This window comes from Triturus cristatus, chromosome 4_2 (genome assembly GCF_964204655.1).
Source record: "Triturus cristatus chromosome 4_2, aTriCri1.1, whole genome shotgun sequence".
Lineage (NCBI taxonomy): Eukaryota > Metazoa > Chordata > Amphibia > Caudata > Salamandridae > Triturus > Triturus cristatus.
Genome location: NC_140586.1, coordinates 335,678,213 through 335,701,348, shown reverse-complemented (window position 1 = coordinate 335,701,348; position 23,136 = coordinate 335,678,213). Strand labels below are relative to the sequence as shown.

At 46.5% G+C, this 23,136-nt stretch overlaps 1 protein-coding gene across 5 annotated transcripts in view; it reads left to right on the top strand.

Moving 5' to 3' along the window:
* Window positions 1–23,136, top strand: part of SMG7 (SMG7 nonsense mediated mRNA decay factor) — a 596,979-nt gene that overhangs the window by 239,288 nt on the left and 334,555 nt on the right. For all 5 annotated transcript variants that reach the window (XM_085601728.1, XM_085601725.1, XM_085601727.1 and 2 more), the window contains 2 exons: window positions 14,020–14,090; window positions 14,439–14,499. In XM_085601728.1, the coding sequence (XP_085457854.1) occupies window positions 14,020–14,090; window positions 14,439–14,499 (132 nt within the window). The remainder of the gene's footprint in view (window positions 1–14,019; window positions 14,091–14,438; window positions 14,500–23,136) is intronic.

Here is a 23,136-nt window from a genome sequence, read left to right as displayed (position 1 = left end):
TTGGGGGAGGGGTCTTCATCAGGACCGAGGTGAGGGAAGGTAGTGGGCACCGGTAGAAAAAAGCTAGAGAAATTCAGGCTGAGGATTTGAAAGCTGGGCCTTGTGGGCTCTCAGAATTTTCGCAGATGATCGTAGTTTGTGATACGCAGGCCAAGGTTGATCAGTAACCTATGGCTGAGGGCTGCTGGGGAAACCAGTGAGTCAGCTAATCAGCTAACCTGAAGGAAGCCAGGTGTCCTAAAACCTACTTCTGCTATGCAGCTAAATCTAAGAGGTTTGTCCATTACAGCTTTTCCCGCCGACCTGGACCCTGAAATCCTCCAATGCAGGAAAGTTTGACCTGCCTTCTGTATTTGCAGAAGGGAGGCTTGGCCTATAAATCTATTCTGCTCTACTCCACTCCATTTCAGTCCCAGCTTACATGCAGAAACAGACAATATGCATCAGAATACCAGTCGTTCAAGCATTTATGGCGGGACTAAAGAGTCTTACCACTAAGTGCTCCCCCTTCTCAAGCATGGAACCTCATGTGAGAAAGTGCCCTCTTTCTTGCATGGTATGCCCCCACTTTTTGCTGAATTGCTGATGTACTTTGACTGAGTGTGCCCTGGGCTCCTGCTAATCTGGTACCCAGGGCCTATGTTCCTTCCCTAAAACTGCATTGAAGCCTAAACCCAATTGGCATCTCTGGCCACATGTCAGCCCCTGGTAAATGGTACCACAGGTACCCCGGGCACTGTGACCAGAGAAGGCCTCTAAGGGCTGCAGCACTTATTGTGCCACCCTCCGAGGCCCTGTACCCTGACACTCTCACACTGCCTTTGTAGACTGAGTGCTTTGGTGCAGAACAAAACAAAGTCGGCATGGCACACTTCCCTGTGTGCCATGCCCACAAACCACTGCCCTGGTTAAACCCACACCGATGCCAGTGTGGGATTTAATGTAAAATGCACAGCAGAGGACATCTTAGAGATGCCCCCCTGAAATTCGACCAACTCCTAGTGACCTGACTGAGTGGCTGCTTAGGCTGCCACCACCAGACATGTTTCTGGACCCCTGGGTCGAGAGCTTGCTGCTCTCGGGGGCCTGAAACAATGCACATCCTGGGACGAGGTCCCAAGCCTCCTCCCCCCAGGATGGGCAGGGTTCATGAAGGAGAAGCTTCAAAGGCATGCCGCCTCTGTGAGCTTCTCCAGACCATTTGCTGCTTTCAGCAGCTGGTCCCCACTGGTTCTATGCCCCACTTTGGGCGGGAGAACCGGCGGGAAAAACAAGTGAGGGAGAGGTGTGCCCACCTCTGCCAATGTCACCCCTAAGGTGGGGAGGAGAGGTGAAGCACAACCTAGAGTCCCCGCCATCTTGAGGATGGGGGAGGGACAGACTCCTGCCCCCCTCCCACTGGAGAGTGGCAGGGAAGGGACCCATTGGTCCCTGCCCTTTACCTACCTGTACATCCCCTAAATGTAGTTTTTAGGGGCACCCTGAACCTTCCTTCCTCAGATTCAGCAACAACAAGATAAGAAGAACGACGAAGAGCCGTGCAGAGCGAACAAGAGGACATTGCTCACTGATTTGGCCCCAGCCCTATAGGCTTGTCTCCCCTCGAACCTGCTCCTGCGAAATCCCGGCGTGTCCAGCAGCCAGAAACCTCACAAACCCCGGAGGACCTGCCTGCCTTCACTTTCCAGACTGCTTCTCCCGTGAACACCGGACGTGTTTAAACTGCAGCTTCAGGTGCCAGTCAGGAACCCGCTGATCCCAGCCCGAGTGGAAAAACACCCCGAGGAGGTCCCCCCGGCGATCTGACCCGAGATCCGGCGACCCCCGGACCTGCCTCAAGCCTCCTGACTACGCCTGCAGCCTCAATCCAGAGGATCCCCTCCCTTCCTACCGCGCCCAGAGCGGGTAAGAAAATCCGACATCCCAAGACACCCCTGCACCCAACGCCCCACGGCCTTGTGTGCCCAAACCAACGATGCCTAACCAACCCTCAACATCCCAACTTACCCCTCAAAGTGGTGGTCGCTCCTGGAAGATCCTCGTCCCGAGCCTGCAGTGTTTCTTTGTACCGGAGAATCTCCATTGACATCAACAGGGCACCCGACCTCAAAAAACCACCCTGCACCCGGCCGTCCTAGTGCCGGTGAGGGTGTACCTTTGGTGCTACTTTGGTCCCCAACTTGCCCCGAGCTAAACCCTAGGAGCTTTGCTCCTACAACCCCGTGGCCTGCTTGCCAGCAGCCACCAACCGGAGTCCCCCCTATTCTCCATAGGATAACATTGGGTCTCAACTCTCTGCACCCGGCCACCCTAGTGCCGCTGAGGGTTCAACAGTGCATCACTGGCACTGGGAGACCCCTGAGTCTAACCCCAGAACCCCAACTCCAAAGACAGAGTACTTACCTCGAAACCGATAACCTATTATTCCTCATAGGATAACATTGACACTTTTCCTCCCAAAAAGTTTGTCTACTTTTGAAAACTAAGAATATTTTTTTTAAATCGCCCAAATAACAAACTCATTTTCTCAACTGTTTTCAGGAAATGTCCCAGTGCTGAATCTAGGTATCCAGCACTGAGTAGAAAAAGTTACGTAAAAGTAACTTATCTGTGAATTGAACTTCCTTGCATAGGATAACATTGTTGGTTTTCTGTGAAAAAGTTTCTAAGTGTCAACTTTTTAAATACAAGAATATTCTTTAAAAATCGGACATCTAACTAAAACGCATTTTCTCAACTGTTTTCAGGAAATGTCCCAGTGCTGAATCTAGGATCCAGCACTGTTAGAAAAAGTAATCCAAAAAAGTAACTTACCTGCAAATTATTGAAAAAGCCTATTCGTTCCATTGTACTGTATTTACTAAGTGTTACATACTACTGCTCCCTGTAAATCAAAGTACCACACTATTGCATTTTCAAACGGTTCTATATCCAGTAACTTATTACTGAAAAGTATTTAATGCTCTGTGTTCCAGGCTTGCTTTTTTCTAAAAATAAACAGTATATTTTCTATACAAAAACAATTGGCCTAGAGTTCAGTTCTTGAGTGTGTGAATTCATTTGCTGACTGAGTGGGTACATCAAATGCTTAACACTGTCCTCTAATACTGCCTTACTGCTCGACCAAGCTACCAATTTGGAGAATAAGGTTCTATCTAACTTTAACCTCTGCATACCTCTGGAGACCCTTGACTCTATAGACTATGCCTCACTTTGGTGCAATGTATATATATAGAGCCAGTTTCTTACACCTCAGCATAATCCTTAGCAAACTCTTGGTCACCATTTGAGCCTGTACACTCATGGCCTCTACAATTCCTTTCTTGGAAGGTAGCCTTTCTGGTGACTTTCACCTTGCTTAGGCTCATTAGCGAGCTGAAAGCCCTTACCACTCAGGAACCATTCCTAAGGCTCCACAGAGATAGGGTGGTTCTTAGAGCCAGCCCTAAGTTGCTCCCTAAGATAGTGTTGCCCTTCCATCTTTACCAAACCATAACATTTCAGGTGGTCTTCCTGTAGCCAGATGCTGTAGAAAGTGCATTACACGCCTTGGATGTTAAGTTCTTCATGTACTGCATAGATTGGAGCAAATTATTCTGTAAATCAGACCAGCACTTTTTCTCCTTTGCTATACTTCACAAGGGGCTGCCTATTTCCAAGGCTTGTAAAGTCTGGCGATCGCCAAATGCATTCATACTTGTTACCTCAAGGCAAAGAGTCCTCCACTTCCCCTCCTAGGGTACACTGTGTTTGAGGCATGTGTGGCTGTACATACAGATGCATAAGATAAGTACGACATCTAGTGTTGAGCGAGGATGTCTGCAGTTTGTTTTTCTTTGAAGAAGTCTTTCGATTCACAAGGTAGAGGGACTCCTCCTCTTGCTGATAATGCGCACGGTCATCAACTCCATTATTAGATTTTCTTCCGCTGTATGGTACGGACGTGTACTCTTCTGCTCCGGTTCAACAACATTGTGCTGTAACATTATTGGCCTATTTCTACTCCGCGTTGGTACTGTTTTAGATCGCGGTGTCTTTAACTTTCTACGGTTCAAGTCCACGACGAACATCTTTGAGGCGACTCGCTGCAGCCCCTTGAAGGCCCTTCCCCCTTTAGGGTGCTGATTTTCCTCCTTTGGCATTCCAGCTGCAACAAGTACATTTGGTGATAGAGCAGACACTTGTTCTATTTTGGCCACGATGTCGCACAAAGTTTCCGCGCACCGACCTCCATCATGTCTGTAATTGCTGCCTTTCTCCTGAGCACAACAAGGCTACCTGCGAGGCCTGCCGCTCTTTAAGATCCAAAAAGAAACTTCAGGATCATCGGGCTTGACGTCTCGTATCAAGGAGCTTGCATGACACACCAGACCTTAGGGTCCGAGGACCTCAAGGAAGCGATCCAGGCACAAGCGATGGCGGCTGGTGAAGGGACCTTCTCCCACGACAAAAGCTCGGACTTGGACATCAAATTGAAAGACCTACCTCCAGCTCAACTAGCCGTGAGTACTGTGCCCCCACCACTTCGGCATCGACTCCCCAGCAAACCACCAGAAAGTGTCCCTGAAAAAACACAAACTATATCCGTAGCATGTGTTGGCTGCAGATACACATGCTATGCATACTCCTGCCAGTCTAGTGTTGGGCTCGGACTCTGCAAGTTGTTTTTCCTCGAACATTTATGATTGGCGTTGTGTCGTTTCTCCTCCCCCTGGAGGTATTGCACATGTACAACGACTCCTTTGTTAGAAAGTTTTTTCCGCCATCGGGCTTGAATGGACTGTGTTGGAGCACTGCAGGATTTGACATCCACGCATCCTACAGGCAAGAAAGAACGCACCCTGAGATCCAGTAGACACTCACTGATTCTAGGAGCCGGGGACTGATACCCAGCGCTGAGTACACACGTACACACCCATCGAGAATGACCATCTCTGGGTGATGGAGACGAAATAGGACCTTGTGAGAAAGTGGCTCTGTATATACTGTTCCCAAATAGGTACAGGGTGTACAGAGTCCACAGTCCCCAGAGGTTTGGCAGAGGTTAAAGTTAGATATAACCTTACTCTGTAAAGTGGTAGCTTGGTCGAGCAATAAGGCAGTATCAGAGGACAGTGTAAAGCATTTGTTGCCCACACTCAGTCAGCAAATGGTCTCACACACTCAATAACTCTAGGCCAATGGTTTATATATAAAAAATATCCTTGTTTTATTTTAGGACCAACAATAGGTATTCAAATATACTTTCTCAGAATCAGATGCTTTAAATCAATACTTTTGCAGTATGCAATTGGCTTTTGTAGAAAGTTACAAGTGGTTGCAATAGGCAACACAATTTTAAACACAATAATGCATTGGGTTCAATGGAAGTTTCAAGTTATTTGCAATAGATTACTTTTGGGATTCCAGGACTGGATTCTAGATTCAGTCCTGGGTCAGTACTTAAAAACAAGTGATAAAAGTCGACTTAGTTACTGTTGTTATTTTTGGACAAAATTTTGCTGTTTTAAAAGTTGACACTTTGAAAATATTTCATAGAAAACAGTCAATGATTCCCTATGGAAGAAAATTCAAGTTGCAGGTATAGTATGTTCTTGTTACTTTTGTAATCCAGTACTGGGTGCCTAGACTCAGTACTGGGACCTTTATTCAAAACAGGTAAGTAATTAAGTTTTCACAATTTATATGATTTTTAAAGAATTTTTAAAGTTTGCAAAAGACGACACAGAAGAAATTTCACAGAAAAACAGTCAATAGTTTCCAATGGAAGAAAATTGGGTTACTGGTAAGTACGGTTGTGAATATTTTTCAGGGTCAGTGCTGGGCACCAAGATCCAGCACTGGAAGCTCACCTAATAGCAAGTGAGTATTTTCGTTTTCGTTACTTGGCTGATCTTTGGTAAATATTTTAAGTTTTGAAAAGTCCACACTTAGAAAAATTTTCAGGAAAAACCAGTCAATATTACCCTATGGAGAAAATTGAGTTATCGGCTTTCAGGTAAGTATTCGACTGGCAAAGTTAAGGTTCTGGGCACAGACTCAGGGGTCACCCAGGGTCAGGTAGGTACAGTTGTTACACCCTCAGCGGCACAGGGGCAGCCGGGTGCAGAGTGAGTTAGGCCCAATGTTATCCTATGGGAGGCAGGCCGGCCTTGGTTGGTGGCTGCTGACTAGCAGGCCACGAGGCTGTGGGAGCTGGGCTCCTGGTCACTTGCTCAGGGCAAATGGGGAAGTAGATAAGTGCAAAGGTTACACTGCCAGGGCCACTCGGGCGGCTGGGTGCAGGGCGCTTTTGAGCCTTCGGGCGCTCAATTGATTTCAATGGGAAAGCTCCGGTTTAGAAAAAGACTGCAAGCTCGGGATGAAGATTCTTCAGGTGCCACCACCACTTCGAGAGCTAAGTTGGGTAGTTGGAGGATAGGTAGGTACCCAGGAGTTGGGCACAGGGGGCCGCGGGGCGCCGGGTGCAGGGGTGCCTTTTGGTGTCGGGAAATCTTTCCCTCTGTTTATCGCGGTTGGGGGGGTACCTGGTTCTGAGGCTGCAGGCGTTGTCAGGAGTGTCGAGGGAAGTCCTTGGGTGCCGGACTCTGGGTCACAGTCGCCGTGGGGTTGTCTTCGTGGTCTTTGTTCACTCCGGCACAGGCCAGGCTTGGCGGGTGCAGAGTGTGAAGGGTTTGCGGTTCCAGGCTGATGCCAGGGATTAGAAGCAAATTTTGAGTAGAGCCTCTACTCATGGGAGTCCCAGGTGCTTAGAGCCAAAAGGTAGCCAGGTCCTCCGGGGTTTGTGAGGTTGCTGGCCACAAGAGATGCTGGGTTGGAGCAGGTTTGAGGGTCGACAGGCCGGTAGGGCTGGGGTTAAAGCAGTTGGTGTCTTCCTCTTCTTAGCAGCTGCAGGGCAAATCTTCTTTCTTCTTGCTCTTCTTTGTATTTCGGAATCTGGAATCTGGGGAAGGAAGGTTCAGGGTGCCCCTAAATACTAGATTTAGGGGCGTTACAGGTAGGTAAAGGGCAGGGACCAATGGGTCCCTGTCCTGGAGTGGGTGCACCCCCTATTCTACCACTCTCCTGTGGGAGGGGGGCAGTAGCCTAGTCCTGATTGGGCAGGGCCTCCCATCTTCAAGATGGCGAGCGCCTGGAGATGTGCTTCACCCCGCCTCCCCCACCTGAGGGGTGGGGTTGGCAGGCTGGCACATCCCCTGTCCTTATTTGGGGTTTCTGGCCAGGCTTCCCACCAGAGTGGGGGGCTGCCAGTGGCCTGGGGAAGCTCACAGAGGCGGCGTGCCTTTGAAGCTTCCCCCTGCCCATCCTGGGGGAGGAGATCTAGCAGCTCGCCCAGGATGTGCATTGTTGCAGGCCCAGGAGAGCAGGGGCTCTCCTACCCAGGGGTCCAGCAGCATGTCTCCTGTGTGGCAGCCTCTCAGACCAGACGTGGATTGTAGGTTAGGTTTCAGGGGGCATCTCTAAGATGCCCTCTGTGGTGCTTGGTACATTAAATCCCACACTGGCATCAGTGTGGGTTAAATGTGCTTAGCAGCTTGATTCCAAACTTCCCAGTCTTCAGTGTTGCCATTATGGTGCTGTGGAGTTCGTATTTGACAAGCTCCCAGCGCCATGTACTCTTAAATGACTGCACTTACAGGGCCCAGGAATGGACCTGGGTACCTTAGGGGCACAGGGCTCATGCTCCTGTGCCCACACCACTGGCATAGGGCACCCAGCGAGAGGGGTGGCTGATGTATGCCAGGGTAGTGTAGGTTGTGGGCATGGCACACAGGGATGTGTGCCAAGTCGACTCTGTTTTGTCCTGTATCCAGACACTCAGCCTGCAAGGGCAGTGTGTGTGTGTGTGAGGGTACAGGGCCTCTAAGGGTGGCACAATGAGTGCTGCAGCCCTTAGAGGCCTTCCCTGGTCACAAGGCCCTGGGTACCTAGGGTACCATTTACCAGGGGCTGACATGTCGCCAGGGTTTGCCAATTTGGGTTTTCGGTTTTTAGGGAAGGAACATAGGCCCTGGGAACCTGATTGGCAGAAGTCCAGGGCACACTCAGTTGGAGTACATTCAGCAATTCAGCAAAAAGTGGGGGCATACTTTAAGAAAGATGGCACTTTCTCACAGACCTCTTCTGACGGTGTCTTCGGTGCAGAGCCAAATATGCACACACTGATGCACACAAGGTGTGTAATTCATGCCTTTTCTCCAGAGCATAAAGAAGACGACTGCGCTGCTTGCGCATCATTCAAAAACAAGAAGTCTCTTCGGACCCACTGGGATTGACAGCTGGCACACACCGTGGAACTCACGGCCGAGACGGAGTTCTCGCACAACTGTGACGTGGAGAACAAAGCAGGTGCTCTGGTAGGAGCTAGGGTGGTCATTGCCAGCCCCCACTAGGCCGCTTCCGATTAATCTTTTTAGGAAGAACAAGCTCCGGTGCATGAAGAGGTGCCCACATCGCCGAGGCACATCTCTGATTCTAGGCCAAGAACCTAGATTGCACCACTTACTGTGAGTACAATTGACCCCATGTAAAGAAAATATTACACTAACCTCCATCACCCCGCCATGGTGCACCACAGCCTGCGGTCTCAGGCCGACACCGTGAGATTGTCTCTGAGCCGAGAACGGACGAAGATGTACTCTATCCCATTCGGGCTAATGGGCCACAGCACAGGTATTATTCCAGACCTTTACCGTAGAATAGGTTGATGTCTTCTGAGCCACAGGCACCTAAGCATAACTCAGCACCAACTGACACACCAGTACCGAAGCATAAATCGGCACTGGCAAACACATCTGCGCCAAAGAATGCCAAGCAGGCTGTGACCCCAAGAACATATTCTGATCCGAAGAAACTCTCTGGCTCCTCGAGCGCATCGGAATCAAAGCAGACCTTGGTTCAGAGGACTGAAATAGCACTGACACTCTTCTGACCAGAAGGAAAGTCTCAGCCATGGGGTTTCCAAGCCAACCAAAGAGCTCCAAAGAAACAAGTCATACCCAGAGAGTAAGTGACGAACAAGGCATTGTCTTTGAGGGTCTACAACAATTTATGCAGGAAAACCTTAAAGAAAATGCCAAGAGACCGGCTCAGGATCAATCCTTGCCACAGCCTCCACCCAAAAAGTATCACAGCAACACAGGGCTACATGTCGAATGTCTTTCAGCCCCCCCCAGGGTTGCCACAAGCACAAGTACCCTCTCCACAAGAGGAGGAAGTGGTGGTGATGCAGGACACAGACATCCATTCCATACAACTATCACAACTAATGCAGACTGTATGGAAATGAGCAAACAAATACAAAATATTCCTTCTTGCTCAATACATACCAGGGCAAGAGAACTCCTCTTCGTTCCTGTTCAGCAGGACACAGCAGCAAGTTCACGTGTGGTAAACGTACACTCCATTACTGTAACAATACTTCCACCAATGAGGGACCCCTGTAATAGACCTGTTCGCCACTGCCAAACTCAAAATACCAAAGCTTTGCATCCAGATACCCACACCCACTTTTCAAAGGGGAGCCTCTATGGATGAACTGGTCAGGGATATTTGCTTACACTTTTCCTCCTCTCCCACACATTCCATATGTGGTCAGGAAACTCAGACAAACCGATAACCCTAATACTAATTGCTCCCACATGGGCTTGGCAGCCATGGTACACAACACTACTTGAGTTATCCGTATTACCTCACGAGAAACTACCCAAACCTCGCACACAGCACCTCCAATATCTGCGTGGAACCTAAACATAGTTCGAATACGTCTTATGGGGGCCATCGTTTGAACCACTTCATAATTGTCGAATACAATTTTTAACATGGATGGTGACTTTCATTGTAGCATTAACATCTCTACGAAGTGTTAGTGAAATACATGAGCTCACTGTGGAAGAACCATAATTTCATGTGTTCCCAGACAAATTGTGGTTGCGCACGAACCCAAAGTTCTTACCTAAGGTTATATCTCCTTTCCATTTAAATCAAACTCTAGGGTTACTGGTTTTCTTTTCAAAACCAGAGACTGTTGCAGAGCGTGCCTTACATACAATTGATGTTAAAGTGGCACTTCTGTACTACTTGGAACATACAAAACACTTCTGGAAAACAGCACACCTATTTTTCGTTTTCAAATCCACATAAAGGAAAGGCTATTCTAAAAGCCGGAATCGCAAGATGGATTTTCAAATGTATCCATATTTTTTTATGATAAAGTAAAACTAACATTTACAACCATGACAAGGGCACATTCAACAAGGAAAAAAGGAGCAACCATCGTTTTCTTGGGAAATATACCTCTTAGTGACATTTGCAAAGCAGCAGCATGGACGAACCCGCATAAACGTTATTGAGTGGATGTTTTCATTCCTACCTTAAGGCTTTTTTTATGATAAATGTGATATCGTTATGCAAATAAGATTGTTTTGAAAACGTCTACTGTTGGATTTTTATTGGTAGTGTAATAGTTTTAATTAACTGTACTTTATAAATAAACTTGAACTAGATGGAGTTGTTACTGGTTCCTGGTTGAGCTTCCTTCCCTTTGCTACTTGTGACCATCTGTATTTCCACTGTGCCTTGGTATTGTCTTGTCTACCATTTCCTCGTCCTCTTCCTAAAAAAACAAGCATTGGCATAGCCAGCAGGTCCCGCCTTTGGGGCTTTAGAAGTGTTTAGCTAGAGCTATTGGTTTTGCCAATGTTTGTTAGCTAAGTTGGCGTGTTCAAACCTCACAGAATATAGCATGCCTCGCAGAGCAGCACATGCTCTCTGACTCTAGACGACCCAGTTTTTCATCCCACTTAAAGTCTGTCAGTTTATTTACAAACAGAGAGGCCATGTATCAACTTAAAACTAAACGCACAGTCCTGCCACTTCAGAAAATTCCAATACTGTAAAGATCAGGGAGAGGCGCTTTCATAGCTTATTTGACATGCGGGAGGGTCGCTTTTTGAAAGAAGGACAAAGCGAAGGTCCAGGGACAGCATAGAACACCAATCACAGTCCCCGTTTTCTGCTAACAGGAAACAAATGTTGCGGTAGATAGAACTATCCGCACAGGATCACACTGCTGAGTAGGAAAGCCGGGATTCTGAAAACGGAGGCCCCTCGGTTCAGATAGCGCAGGTTGGCCAATAAACTACACAACCTCTGAGTATACACCAACCCTGTCTGTGGGACGGCAGGAGCAAGGGCAGGTATGCCTGTCCCCTTTTGTGCCAGGCAGCTACGGACTGAGCGCAACCCTCCCTCCCCCATCCACCTCCCAGTTCCAGCATGCCGGTTCCCGGAACTAGGCCAGATACCAGCTCAAACTGGTTTCAAATGGATTTGTAAGTTATCCGAGATGGAGTGCCCGTGTTGTGTTTGTATAGCGTGGGTTCCAGGCAAGGAAACTGGGTTGGTGTTAAAAGTACACGTAGCACTAGAAACGTAAAAAACCCGGTCTTGTTTAGTTTACATAAGGATTAGGGAGATTTAATTGAGAAAGGGTTTCGGACTCCCAACTCACACGTTTGCTTTGGCACAAACAGACTCGTTGTCATATATGAAACTATTACACTGTTGTCGAATTGGTGCCTTTGTGTTCTTTCCACTGGAATAAATGTAAGTAAAGCATTCGTCCGTTGCTACAATCAAAATATCCTTGAAACACACAACTTGAAATGCACTTTGCTTTGCTTGTGTTGTCTGCAAAAATTATGTAGAAATACACACCAGCGCACTGCGCGGTTTACAGTATCAAGAACAGCCAGCTCGAGGAAAAGTGTGCGTGTTCGAGGAAAGCGCGCGCACAAGTAGACATCGGTGTGCATGTCCCCGGGCAATGCTTGAAATGGAAAAATAGAACTGCTCTACCAGAGTACCTGCTTGTTTTGAGAAGTGCCGGTACTCTCCAATTAAAACTATTGCGTTTTTCTTGAGTGATGCAGGTACTCTCCCTCGCAAAATAAAAAAACAAAAATGCCAGTACCGGTCCATTTAAAGCACCCTTAACTTGCATATATTATTTTGTTTGTTAAAAGTGTTGCGTGTATAAAAAAAGAGTGGAGGGAACAGGAAAGTGAAAGCGACCGCGAGACATTCAAGAAAGTGAAAGCGACCGGCGGGAACAGAAAAGTGAAAGCGACCGCGAGACAGGCAAAGTGAAAGTAACCGCGAGGCATGCAAATGTAAACAAGCGCGTGTGGCCACGCTAAATAGAAACAGATGGCCCCTGCTCTCCGCTGCTCGCTCCCGCAAGGTGGATGCCGCCACACACACACGAGTGTTACAAAAGTGCAGACCGATTCCAAAAGGTCATCTCCAAGAGGAGCTCATGCGCGCTGCGCTAGGCTCTACCTAAAAAGGAGGTTTACCACTTAGAAATGGGATTCATTGTGGGAATGGATGAGACTCATTAGGCCTTTACCTATGGGGTAAAGACGATAATGGTGGGGAGCCGTACATATATCCTCTCGGTGTTTTCATCATCACCACCACTACTACTACCACCACTTTTGTCATCAGAACTGAACAACTAATTCTGCAAATGGCTCTTCTTCATGGACACCTCCTGTTTTGTATAGGCTATTTGAGTGTCTTGTTGATTTGAATGAATATTACATGCTTTCTAACAACTTGCCATACATCATGGCCTTAAGAGTTGTGTTCTTGCGGTCTTTCAGATATTTTGAGTGCTTTCCGGCATGCAAGTCTGTTGTGGAAAACATTTAGAGTTGCCGAAGAATTTCTTCCCTTCTGTTTTTAGGGATGTATAGCTGAAACGTGAATGCCACTTTGGCTGTAGCTTTTTATAAATGTGAACTTCATACATTTGCTAATCTTGAGTCCTGATGTAAACAGCTCACAGAGAAACACCACAAGTCTGGTACCTATCCACCAACCTCTCCAAACAGCAATTCCTTTGAGTAACCCTCTTTCCAATTCCAAGATGTCTTGGCCTGATGTATTTATTAAACCCTAGTTCATGTCTTAGGCTAGGCCATTTATATTTTTTAAGTGTTTTAATATTGTGGTGAATACAAACCAGCAATCTTATTTGGTTCCAGATCTCATTGAATTAGCGATGTCAGTTGCTTGGGCAACCACCAAGGTGGCAAGACTTCACCTTTAAAGAAGTTCAAATCATCAGAGCATGATGCACTCTTTTGAGAACGCAGTAGTAACCAATCCCATTGTTGCTTTTCCTTTCCTTTGTAGCCAGAGACTTGTATCTTGCAGGGAAGCTGGCTACTGTAGCTTTAGGAAAAGGCCTCCTTTCTTACATGTGTAGCACAGTCACTGAGATTTACATTCATACATGCACAATATTGTCTTAATTTAGGTACCCACATGTGTCCGGCTTTCCTACATAAGCTATTTAACTACTGTATTCCCGCATGCATATTTTTTAGCATTCCATTGGCTACATTCATCACTTCGGAGTATTGACCATCATTTGTATTTAGTGACTACTGATAGAGAACCCCCGAGAGAGAGAAGGAAATGTTACTTGTAGTCCTAGTTCTCCAATAAGGAAGTGATCATTGAAATCAAACGCTCATCCCTGATGGAAGCAATTGCATGGTAAATTATTGAGAATCAGGATCCTGCTACCCTGTGAAAATCAATTGATGTTTCTATTGCCACTACTGAACATTGTGGGACAATAGGCCTGTTGACTACCTTAAGTACATTTTCATCTTTCTCCATTTCTTTAATATGTTTATATTTTGAAAAGGATTCGTAAAGGACAAATTGGCCAACTATTTTCATTGTACCTTGATTAGCATTGTCATCTTTTTGAATACTAACACAAACTTAATGTTGCTTGTGTAGTAACGCAAAGGTCAAAAGAGCATTCTTGCAAAAAAAGAGCATTTTTGCAAGAATGCAGGTTCTTTGCCTGCGGAGAAGCATACAGGGGGTGACACTCAGAATAATGAGCTAGATTTAAATGGAAGACACATTATTTTACTTTGTATAATCCTATTCATGATTGTATTGTGAGCTTACACTGAATTTTTTACATTGCAGCATCTGGCCCTGGCTGATTTCTCTCTTGAACAGTTTCAATGTGCAAGAGGAAGATCTCTCCAACACGATCTGTAAGTTTGGAGGTCAAGTTAACAAATAGGGTATATTGGAAATTTTGCAGTACTACAGTTTTAATGGCCACTTTATTGAAGGAAGCTATAAATGGATAGTTTGTGTGGTTGTTCGATCGGCACACATTGTTTTACTGGTGCCTTTGTTGCATATTACATACAGTATGCAGTTTGGTATTTCAGATATTTTGTTCTTTCATGTTGTATCTAATTACTCGAAATTGTGTTGGTTAGATTTATGTGAGCCCTGTCCATAAAGTAATTGATGTATTAATTGCCAACTGACCTGGAGTTCTGTAATAGGACTGGTACGGGTTGACATTTTTTTTTATCTGAATTGATCCACAGTAACACCACTCCCGGAGGAGTTTGAGCTTCAAGGGTTCCTGGCTCTCAGACCTGCATTCAGGTGAGTGGTTGTTAAGAAATGTCTGTTTGCGATTATTTTTATGCTATTTCTAATTGTTTAGCATGTATTTTTATGGCCTTGCTACCAGACCTTCCCTCTTGACCATATAGTACTTAAAAGTGTGTATTAGGATGCAGCTTGGGTATTTTGGAACCATCTAAGATCCCCCTGTAGCTGTGCACAGCTACTCTGGAAGAATTCGTAATTTCCGTGGGAGCAACACACAGGTATGTTCACTTTGATTTAAAAATATTAAGAACTGGGTCGGGACCTCCCCGATAAAGAGTGGGAGGACATATTTTACAAGGCTCATCACACTACATTCAATATAGGCCACACTGAAACAGCCTACAAACTCAGCACCTATTGGTATTATACCCCAATGCGCATGCAAAAGTGGATTGGACTCTGCGTCAGCCAGTGCTGGAGAGGCTGTGGAAACCCTGGGTCACTTACATTTGCTGTGGAACTGACCCAAGCTCACGCGGTTCTGGGAACAGGTGCTGAATGACATAGATGAGGCTTTTCAAACAGAGATCCAGCGCCTTCCTGCGCACATACTTCTGGGTCTCCCCAATGCTCTCACCTACCCTCTACGGTCCATCAGGGGCAGACAGATGGCAATGGCCCTTAACGCAGCCCATAGGCTCCTCTTGGCACACTGGGGATCGGACAAAATCCCAGACCACAGGCAATGGCTCCACCACTTATGGGCGATGTTGGGTATGGAGCGATTGTCCTTGCCTGCTAGTGTTGACCCCAAATTCTATGCAGCAATATAGTCCCCGTTCATCTCTATCCTGTCTAAGCAATTTAGAGAACTTTCGTGCCTGGCATACTGCACATCCTCAAGCTAATGCCACCGGCTTAGGGTTTCAATAGGTCATCTTGGGGTCAGCTCTCTGTAATATTAGGATTTCCCCGCTGCCACTCACTTTTGCCTGGACTACTTCAGAAGGAGAGAGGGTGGGAGGCGGGGTTAGGGTGGGGTTTTTGTCTGTTTGATCATTTGTATTCTTTAGTATGCACATCTGAGAGCAAGGCTACGGTTTTTTGCATGTGCAGCATGATGTAGATGGTAGTGCTGTCTTTCCTCTAATGCAAAAACAACAGTTGATGGACAGAATGCAGAACAATGTCATACATTCACCCCAGTACAGAGATCTGGGCCTAAATCCATCGTTTTTTTGCTCACCATGCCATTCCAGTTTGAACCCAGCCATATGCAAATCAGTCTTGACCCTGTGCCTCATGGGAACAGTTCAGCCCGAACTGCCAAGCCAGGTCCTACCTGGACTGGAAACAAGCATCCTAGGACCAGTTTTGGGATTTCACCCCTCTTCAGCCAGGATAGCTTGATTCCAGTGGCATGGAGAGCACGGGACCCACGTCTGGGCATACCCGTCCCACTCGAGGTGACAAATGCAAAAACAGTTGATGGACAGAATGCAGAACAATGTCATACATTCACCCCAGTACAGAGATCTGGGCCTAAATCCATCGTTTTTTTGCTCACCATGCCATTCCTGTTTGAAACCAGCCATATGCAAATCAGTCTTGACCCTGTGCCTCATAGGAACAGTCCAGCCCGAACTGCCAAGCCTGGTCCTCCCTGGACTGGAAACAAACATCCTAGGGCCCGTTCCTCTAATGGCATTTTTTTATCTCTGTACATGGTCTAGCCCCATGGAGTGCTTCCTTGCATGTAGACAAACCGCTGTGCATCTTCCCTTCTCCCACAGTGCTCCTAGTTTTCACTCCAAGGCCTAGTTGTTTATATGCTTTTGTAATTGCATCTTGTTCAGATGAGGTTGTAAGCAAATTGCTGTTTGAAAATGCTTGCTCCACTTTTTCTTGATATTATTAAAAAGATTTAATCCAAAAAAATATTCAAAGGCCCATTCAGTCTGTTCTCTACATGTTACTTTATATTGTACCATCATGAGCTTTCAGGGTAATTTCTGTTCTTGCTGTACCTGATGGGCCACACATAATCCCTGACAAATTTTCAAAAATCTGAAAGGAGAAGCAGCACAACCTTTTTGTTTAGAAACATATGAAACTGTCTTTTTTTTTTTGTACATGTTTTTTAAAGTTCCCCAATTCAGTAACCTATTTTGGACAGCATTTGTTTTTCAGTGTATAAGTGTCATCTAGTTTTACTCTTCAAGCTTTTAAGGCGTTTATTTATAGTACTTGCACTGTAATCCTAATGACCTATCCTTAGTGTTGAACATGAAGAAATGCCATTTTACCCATATAACTCATTATTGATGCCTTTATTTTAACATGTGGTATGAAAATACTTCTTAAAATACATTGAGTATGCCTCTGTGATATTTTCATAGGCTAAATCGCATGGCTTTTTTAAAGAGGCGCTCTTGTTGTGTCTCGCATCATATGCACATTTGGTAATGGGTTGTGGGTGGAGGAATTCATGCTTAAGAAATCAGTGATGTCCACAGTCCAATACTCAAAAGCCTTACCAGAATGGAGTATTTTGTCCCAATCCCCTTTCTTTTTTGACCCAGGCAGATCCTGTTATGGAGCAAATCCCCTTCCAATTCTGCCCTAGTGTAACTCAAATTTCCCCTGGTTTAACCAGCTTCTTGTTTGCAACCTCTCCTTGTCTCCTGAGCATGAGGATGTGACTTGTTTAGCATGCAAGGAGTTCAGGTGAAAAAGGCTATCCAGAACCGACGCAAACAATGCTGGGCATGCTGCAAAATGCACCGTAAGGGATCACCAAAAACACTGGACATAATCGTCCTGAAGGACGTAGCCTAAAGAACATCATTAATGCCAAGGATGAAGAGCCAGGGTCTTCAGGTATCTAGCTGTTGCAGGCAAAGCAAAGCCCTGAAAGTTATATCCTCTGGCATGTACTAGGTGAAGCTGCAAGAGTAACTCCATTGTGCCACAGTAAAGACCCAGGAACAAAAACAACCCCTCGAGCCTACATTCTCTCACACTCACCCGAGGATTAGTCTTCCAGGAGCTGACCATGGAAATGTCCTCATGTCAATCCGAGCATCACTCCCATGGTATGCCTGCATTGAACCTGGAGACTATCCACAAAAGGGACCACCTTTTGGTCTCGCTCCAGGCTCTAAAACCTCTTGACTCAGAAAGGCCCCTCTCTGCTCCAGGAAGGCCTCTTAAGGGCGGTCTTGGCACCCACCTATGCTGTTATGACCCGAGCCTTCGAAAAACCTCCTTTAAGCCCAGATCAGCTTTGAAGCAGACTCTGAAACCTACATCTTACTCCAGTATTGGAGCTTTCATAGATTCACATGCCTGAATCATTCCCCGTCGTCGAGACGGGAGTCTCCGGTACATAAAAGAGCATTGCCTAGTAGTATAACAAACTGAAAAAAGGCCTAGGCCCATTTTTCTTTGCAACCCATAACCTTCGTTATGTAAAAAAGGACTAAACTTGTCTCTGAACCAATCAGAGCCTCTCACCCTCTAGAACTCTCCTGACAGAACCTTCTGCCCCTCAGATTTTCTACCGCACGTTGTGCTAGGGAGTCTCCTTTGAGCTCTGCTCAAATTCTACAGTTTGGTTCTAGTTTGAAGAATTTATTCAACTGGTTTTTCATCACCAACTTCTGGAGAATGACTGACTAGGAGAAGAAGGATTTGTTTAGAGCCTGCGCCACCAGTTCAAAGAAAAGGTTATATACAGACGACCTTCATAAGGATTGCATATACTGCCTTTACCCACATCATCAGGCAAACGAATGTAAGGTATGTCGTACCTTTTCTAATAAAACACAGGGATCGTGAAGGAAGGCTGTTAATATGGCTCCAAAAACTTAAGACCAGAAAGGACGTCGTGTCTAGTGACAGTGATGAGGCGTCAACAACTTCAAGGAGATCTCAGAAAAGAGAAAGATCTCCTCAGGCTCATACCTCAGGGGAAAGACCTGAGAAGGCTCTTAAAAAGATCACTACTGGGGTCTTCAGAGCGCAGTCCCTCAATCTCCTCAAAGTATAGAAAAGGAGAGCAAGGGTCATGCTTCAGGGGTATAACATTCTAAGAGGACGACTTCAGAGCCCTCAAAATCACCACTTAAAATTAAGCATTCAATTAAGAAGCCAGCCGCTACATCTCCTAAAGATAAATTAGGAAAATCTACGTCGTCGACGGGATCGTCGACGAAGAAAGTAGCGTCGTCGACAAAGAAAAGTGAGGTAGAAATCACTATTAAACCTTTATCCTCGTCGACGATGGCGTCGTCGACGGCAGTGTAGAAGACGAGAGCGTCGACGACTACATCGACGACCACGACTACATCGTCGACAGGATCGTCTATGTCTGCAACAACGACGGTAACGGCAGCGTCGACGGAAGCATCGGCGACGACTGTTACGTCGGCGATTTCGACGGCAATCTCGTCGACGGGCTAGTCGTTGAGAGAATAAACCCCAGAAAAACTGGATTTGACCAGGAAGAGGAAGATTACTCCAGATATTACATCTCGAAGCAAGGTAACACCTCTAGTTCCATCCCACTTGCTAGAGGAAGAAGACTCACAGGAAGAGGATAATGATGGTCCTTTTGGCTACGCCAGTAGCCCATCACAATTACATGGTAAATTTCAGGAAGATGACTGGGAAGATGAATATGGGAGGTTTCAAGATCGTCCCTAGCAACATTATCAGGAAGAAATGGTGAGCGTTCCATCTTCACTGCTGACGGATTTGCAGTTTATGTTGCATGACTATAAAAGGAGGCATCCTTTACCTCATTCTTCCCAAAGGATACCAGTAACTACATCACACTCTGTTCCATGTACGCCTGTGCGAAGGCAAGTGGTACCTGAGTCCTTGCCTATATCACCATTACCACAACCGGCTCCAGAAACCTCTGATGATGATGATGAACAGGAAGAGGGGGAGATAACAGACCCTAGTAATGAATGGGATGATTATCTGATTCCGTCCCTTTCATCTCCTTCACCGAGACCTGTCTACTCTCCTCCGGAGGACATCGGGGGGGGGGGGGGTTCCATAATCTAATTGGAGAGAGCTGCACAGAGATTTGTGCTCACCATGTCATCGGACAAAACAGAGTGCTTCTTGTATGATTTCAAGACAGTTCGATCTCTCCCGATTGTTAGTCATTTATGGGAAGAAGGTCTCAAGGTCATGGAGACACCGGCAACGGTTACTCCAGTACTAGCCAGACTGGACAAGAAATATAAAGCGCCCTCGGATGCTCCAGCTTGTCTACTAGTCCACCCCAAGCCGGTCAGTTATAACCCAGGCGGGTCAGCAAAAATCAAGGAATCCGTCAGCTCCAATCTCAACACCTCCCGACAGAGTGGTAGGCGTCTAGACAATGCAGGAAAGAGGTTTTCTTCCATGTCTGCCCATCTAGTTAAGGCGGCGAATGCCCTGGCCATCCTGGGCAGGTATGATAGGCAAATGTGGTGCGACCTATCTCCTTACATAGACAGTGATCCTGAGGCTGACAGACAGGATGCCAGAAAAATCCTCCAAGAAGGTGAAAGGACTTCGGCTGAAGTCCTAGATTGCGCAGTGGACATTGCGACCACGTCCTTCAGATCTTTGGGGGGAGCGGCAGTCTTACGCCGACAAGGATGGCTGAGAGCAACAGCTTTTAGGCCCGAAGTCCAGAATAAGATATTGGACCTTCCCTTCAATGGAGAAGATTTGTTCTGGAAGCACATTGACGAGGCCTTGCAGAGTATCACAAAGGATGCAGAATCACTGGGAACATTGCAGTATAGGAAAGTTCCTTTTCGAGGCTCAAGAGGTAGGGGCCAATCCTCCTATAGAGGGGGTTGCCAACAAGGCCGGTATACTAATTACTCCACCTCATCTCAGCCATACCGTCAACAGTATTCGCAGCGACAAACGGGAGGTTTTACAAAATCTACTCCTAGAGGTCGAGGAGGTCGTCAGGGGAAAGACAATACCCATCGACAATGACGATGTTCTGAATCCGACTACGCCTATTCCTCTGTCATATGTTCCCCTGGGTGGAAGAATTTCCTATCATCTTCAAGATTGGCAGCAAATAACTACGGACCAATGGGTCCTCAACATAATACAATTCGGACACATTCTAGAACTTCTACAACCCCCCCCCCCCCCCCCCCCCCCTTGTACACCACCAAGACACCAAGAGGTCAAATATTTGCATCAGATGCGTCGAAATTCGGACAATGCTCCGAAAGGGAGCAATAGAACCGGTACCGAATTCCCAGAGAGGAAGGGGATTTTATTCCCGGTTTTTCCTAGTCAAGAAAAACGCTCTCCAATGGCGCCCTATTTTGGACCTCAGATCCCCAAATACTTACCTCAAGGAACAATCCTTCAGAATGATTTCCCTCCAAGATATTCTGCTGCTATTAAACCCAGGAGAACATATGACCAAATTGGACCTACGGGATGTGTACGTTCATATCCCCATCTATCCTTCCCACAGGCAGTACCTTCGTTTCATGGTGGCCGGAGAACACTACCAATTCAAGGTACTGCCTTTTGGCCTGAAGTCAGCCCCGAGAATTTTTACGAAATGCCTGGCTCCAGTGGCAGCAGTTCTAAGGAAGCAGAAACACCAAGTATTTCCTTACCTCGATGACTGGTTAGTCAAAGCACCATCAGCAGTGTCGGCCCGGTCATCAACAAGGGCTTGCGTGGAACTGTTTGCCAGATTGGGTCTGACTTTAAACGAAGAAAAGTCATCTCTTCAGCCGACAAGAAATATCACCTTCTTGGGAGCAATTCTAGATACGGAGGTAAACAAAGCGTTCCCCCTCCAAGGAAAGACAGCTGGGAATAATATCTCTATCCCAGGCTTTTATAAAAGAAAGTCTCTTTCAGTAAACAAGTACAAATCATTGCTAGGAACGATGTCATCTTGCATTCCCCTCGTACCTTTCTGCAGGCTAAGGACGTGTCCGTTGCAAGACCAGCTGGATCTTCAATGGCATCAGACAAAAGGATCCTTCGATATACTCAGGGTAACGCCGATCATGATCCACGCGGCAACATGGTGGACGCGAAAGCGGAACATCTCGCAGGGTCTTTCTTTCCTTACTCAACCGGCCCCACTAGTGGTTACAACAGATGCGTCCTTGGAAGGCTGGGGAGCGTTCCTTCAGGACCTACAAGTCAGCGGTCGCTGGAAGTTGAACAAACAACAAATGCATATCAACCTTTTGGAACTCAGGGCCGTCCTCTTAGCATTGTTAGCGTTCCTACCAAGGATTCAAGGATCAGCTGTGTTAATAAGAACAGACAACACAACAGCAATGCACTATTTGAACAAACTGGGAGGAACAAGATCACTCTCCCTGTCTCGAGAAGCCCAGTTGATATGGGAATGGGCTCTACAACACAAAATATCCATTACAGCCGAATATCTTCCAGGTGATCAGAACACCAGGGCGGATACTCTCAGCAGTCTCAAATCTGCCTGCCATGAATGGGAGATCAACCAAGGGAGTTTATACAACATCTTCCAAAGATGGGGAAAACCGACAGTAGACCTCTTCGCAACAATGGAAAGCAAAAAATGCCAGTTCTTCGCAAGCTGGCTTCCCCAACGTGGATCTTGGGGGAATGCATTTTTGATGGCATGGTCAGGCATCTTTGCCTACGCCTTTCCTCCAATTCCCCTCCTGCCGCGGGTTCTTATGAAGATCAAAAAAGAACCATGCAGGATAATCCTGATAGCACCATGGTGGCCCAGGCAGCATTGGTTCGCGGAGCTTCTACTACTGTCGCAGGAACGCCCGATTTGCCTCCAGCCGTCACTTCTGACGATGTTCCAGGGGGGAAGTACTTCATCTGGATCCGAAATCACTGCACTTAGCAGCCGGGCTCCTGAATACTGTGAATTACAACATCTGAACATCCCGACGGAGTGCAGGGACATACTATCTAGAGCCAGGGCGGATAGTACAAACAGAACATACCGGATGAAGTGGAAGAGGTTCTGTTTGTGGTGCAAAAAGTCTAACATTCATCCTCTGGACTCGGCAGCTCACAAAATTATTCATACATCTTGCTTTTGGCAAAGTCCGGTTTGGCTCATGCATCGATAAAGGTACACCTAGCCGCGATATCATGCTACAGAAGGACTGCCTCTGGCCCATCTTTGTGTTCCGCTAGAGTCATCAAACAATTAATGAAGGGATTGTTCCGGGTTTTCCTCCGATAAAACCTCCACCACCTCTCTGGCAATTGAACATTGTTCTTTCCAAGTTAATGAAACAGCCCTTCGAGCCAATGCACATGGCAGATCTGAAATTCCTGTTGTGGAAAGTTGCACTTCTCATTGCGCTCACTTCAGCCAGGAGAGTGGGGGAAATTCAGGGTCTCACGGTCCAGGAGCCTTTCTTACAATTGAAGGAGGATAGAATGATACTCCGGACCAATCCAAAAGTCATTCCAAAAGTACCAACTGATTTTCATTTAAATGAGCCACTAATTCTTAAACGATTTTTTCCTCAACCAACAGCGGCGGAAAGAGCTCTCCACTCGCTGGATGTCCAACGCTGTCTAAAGTTCTATTTGCAAAAGACTAAGCCTTTCCGCAGGTCTTCACAACTTTTTGTTGCCTTCAGCGCACCCAGGAAGGGTTTCCCTTTGTCAAAA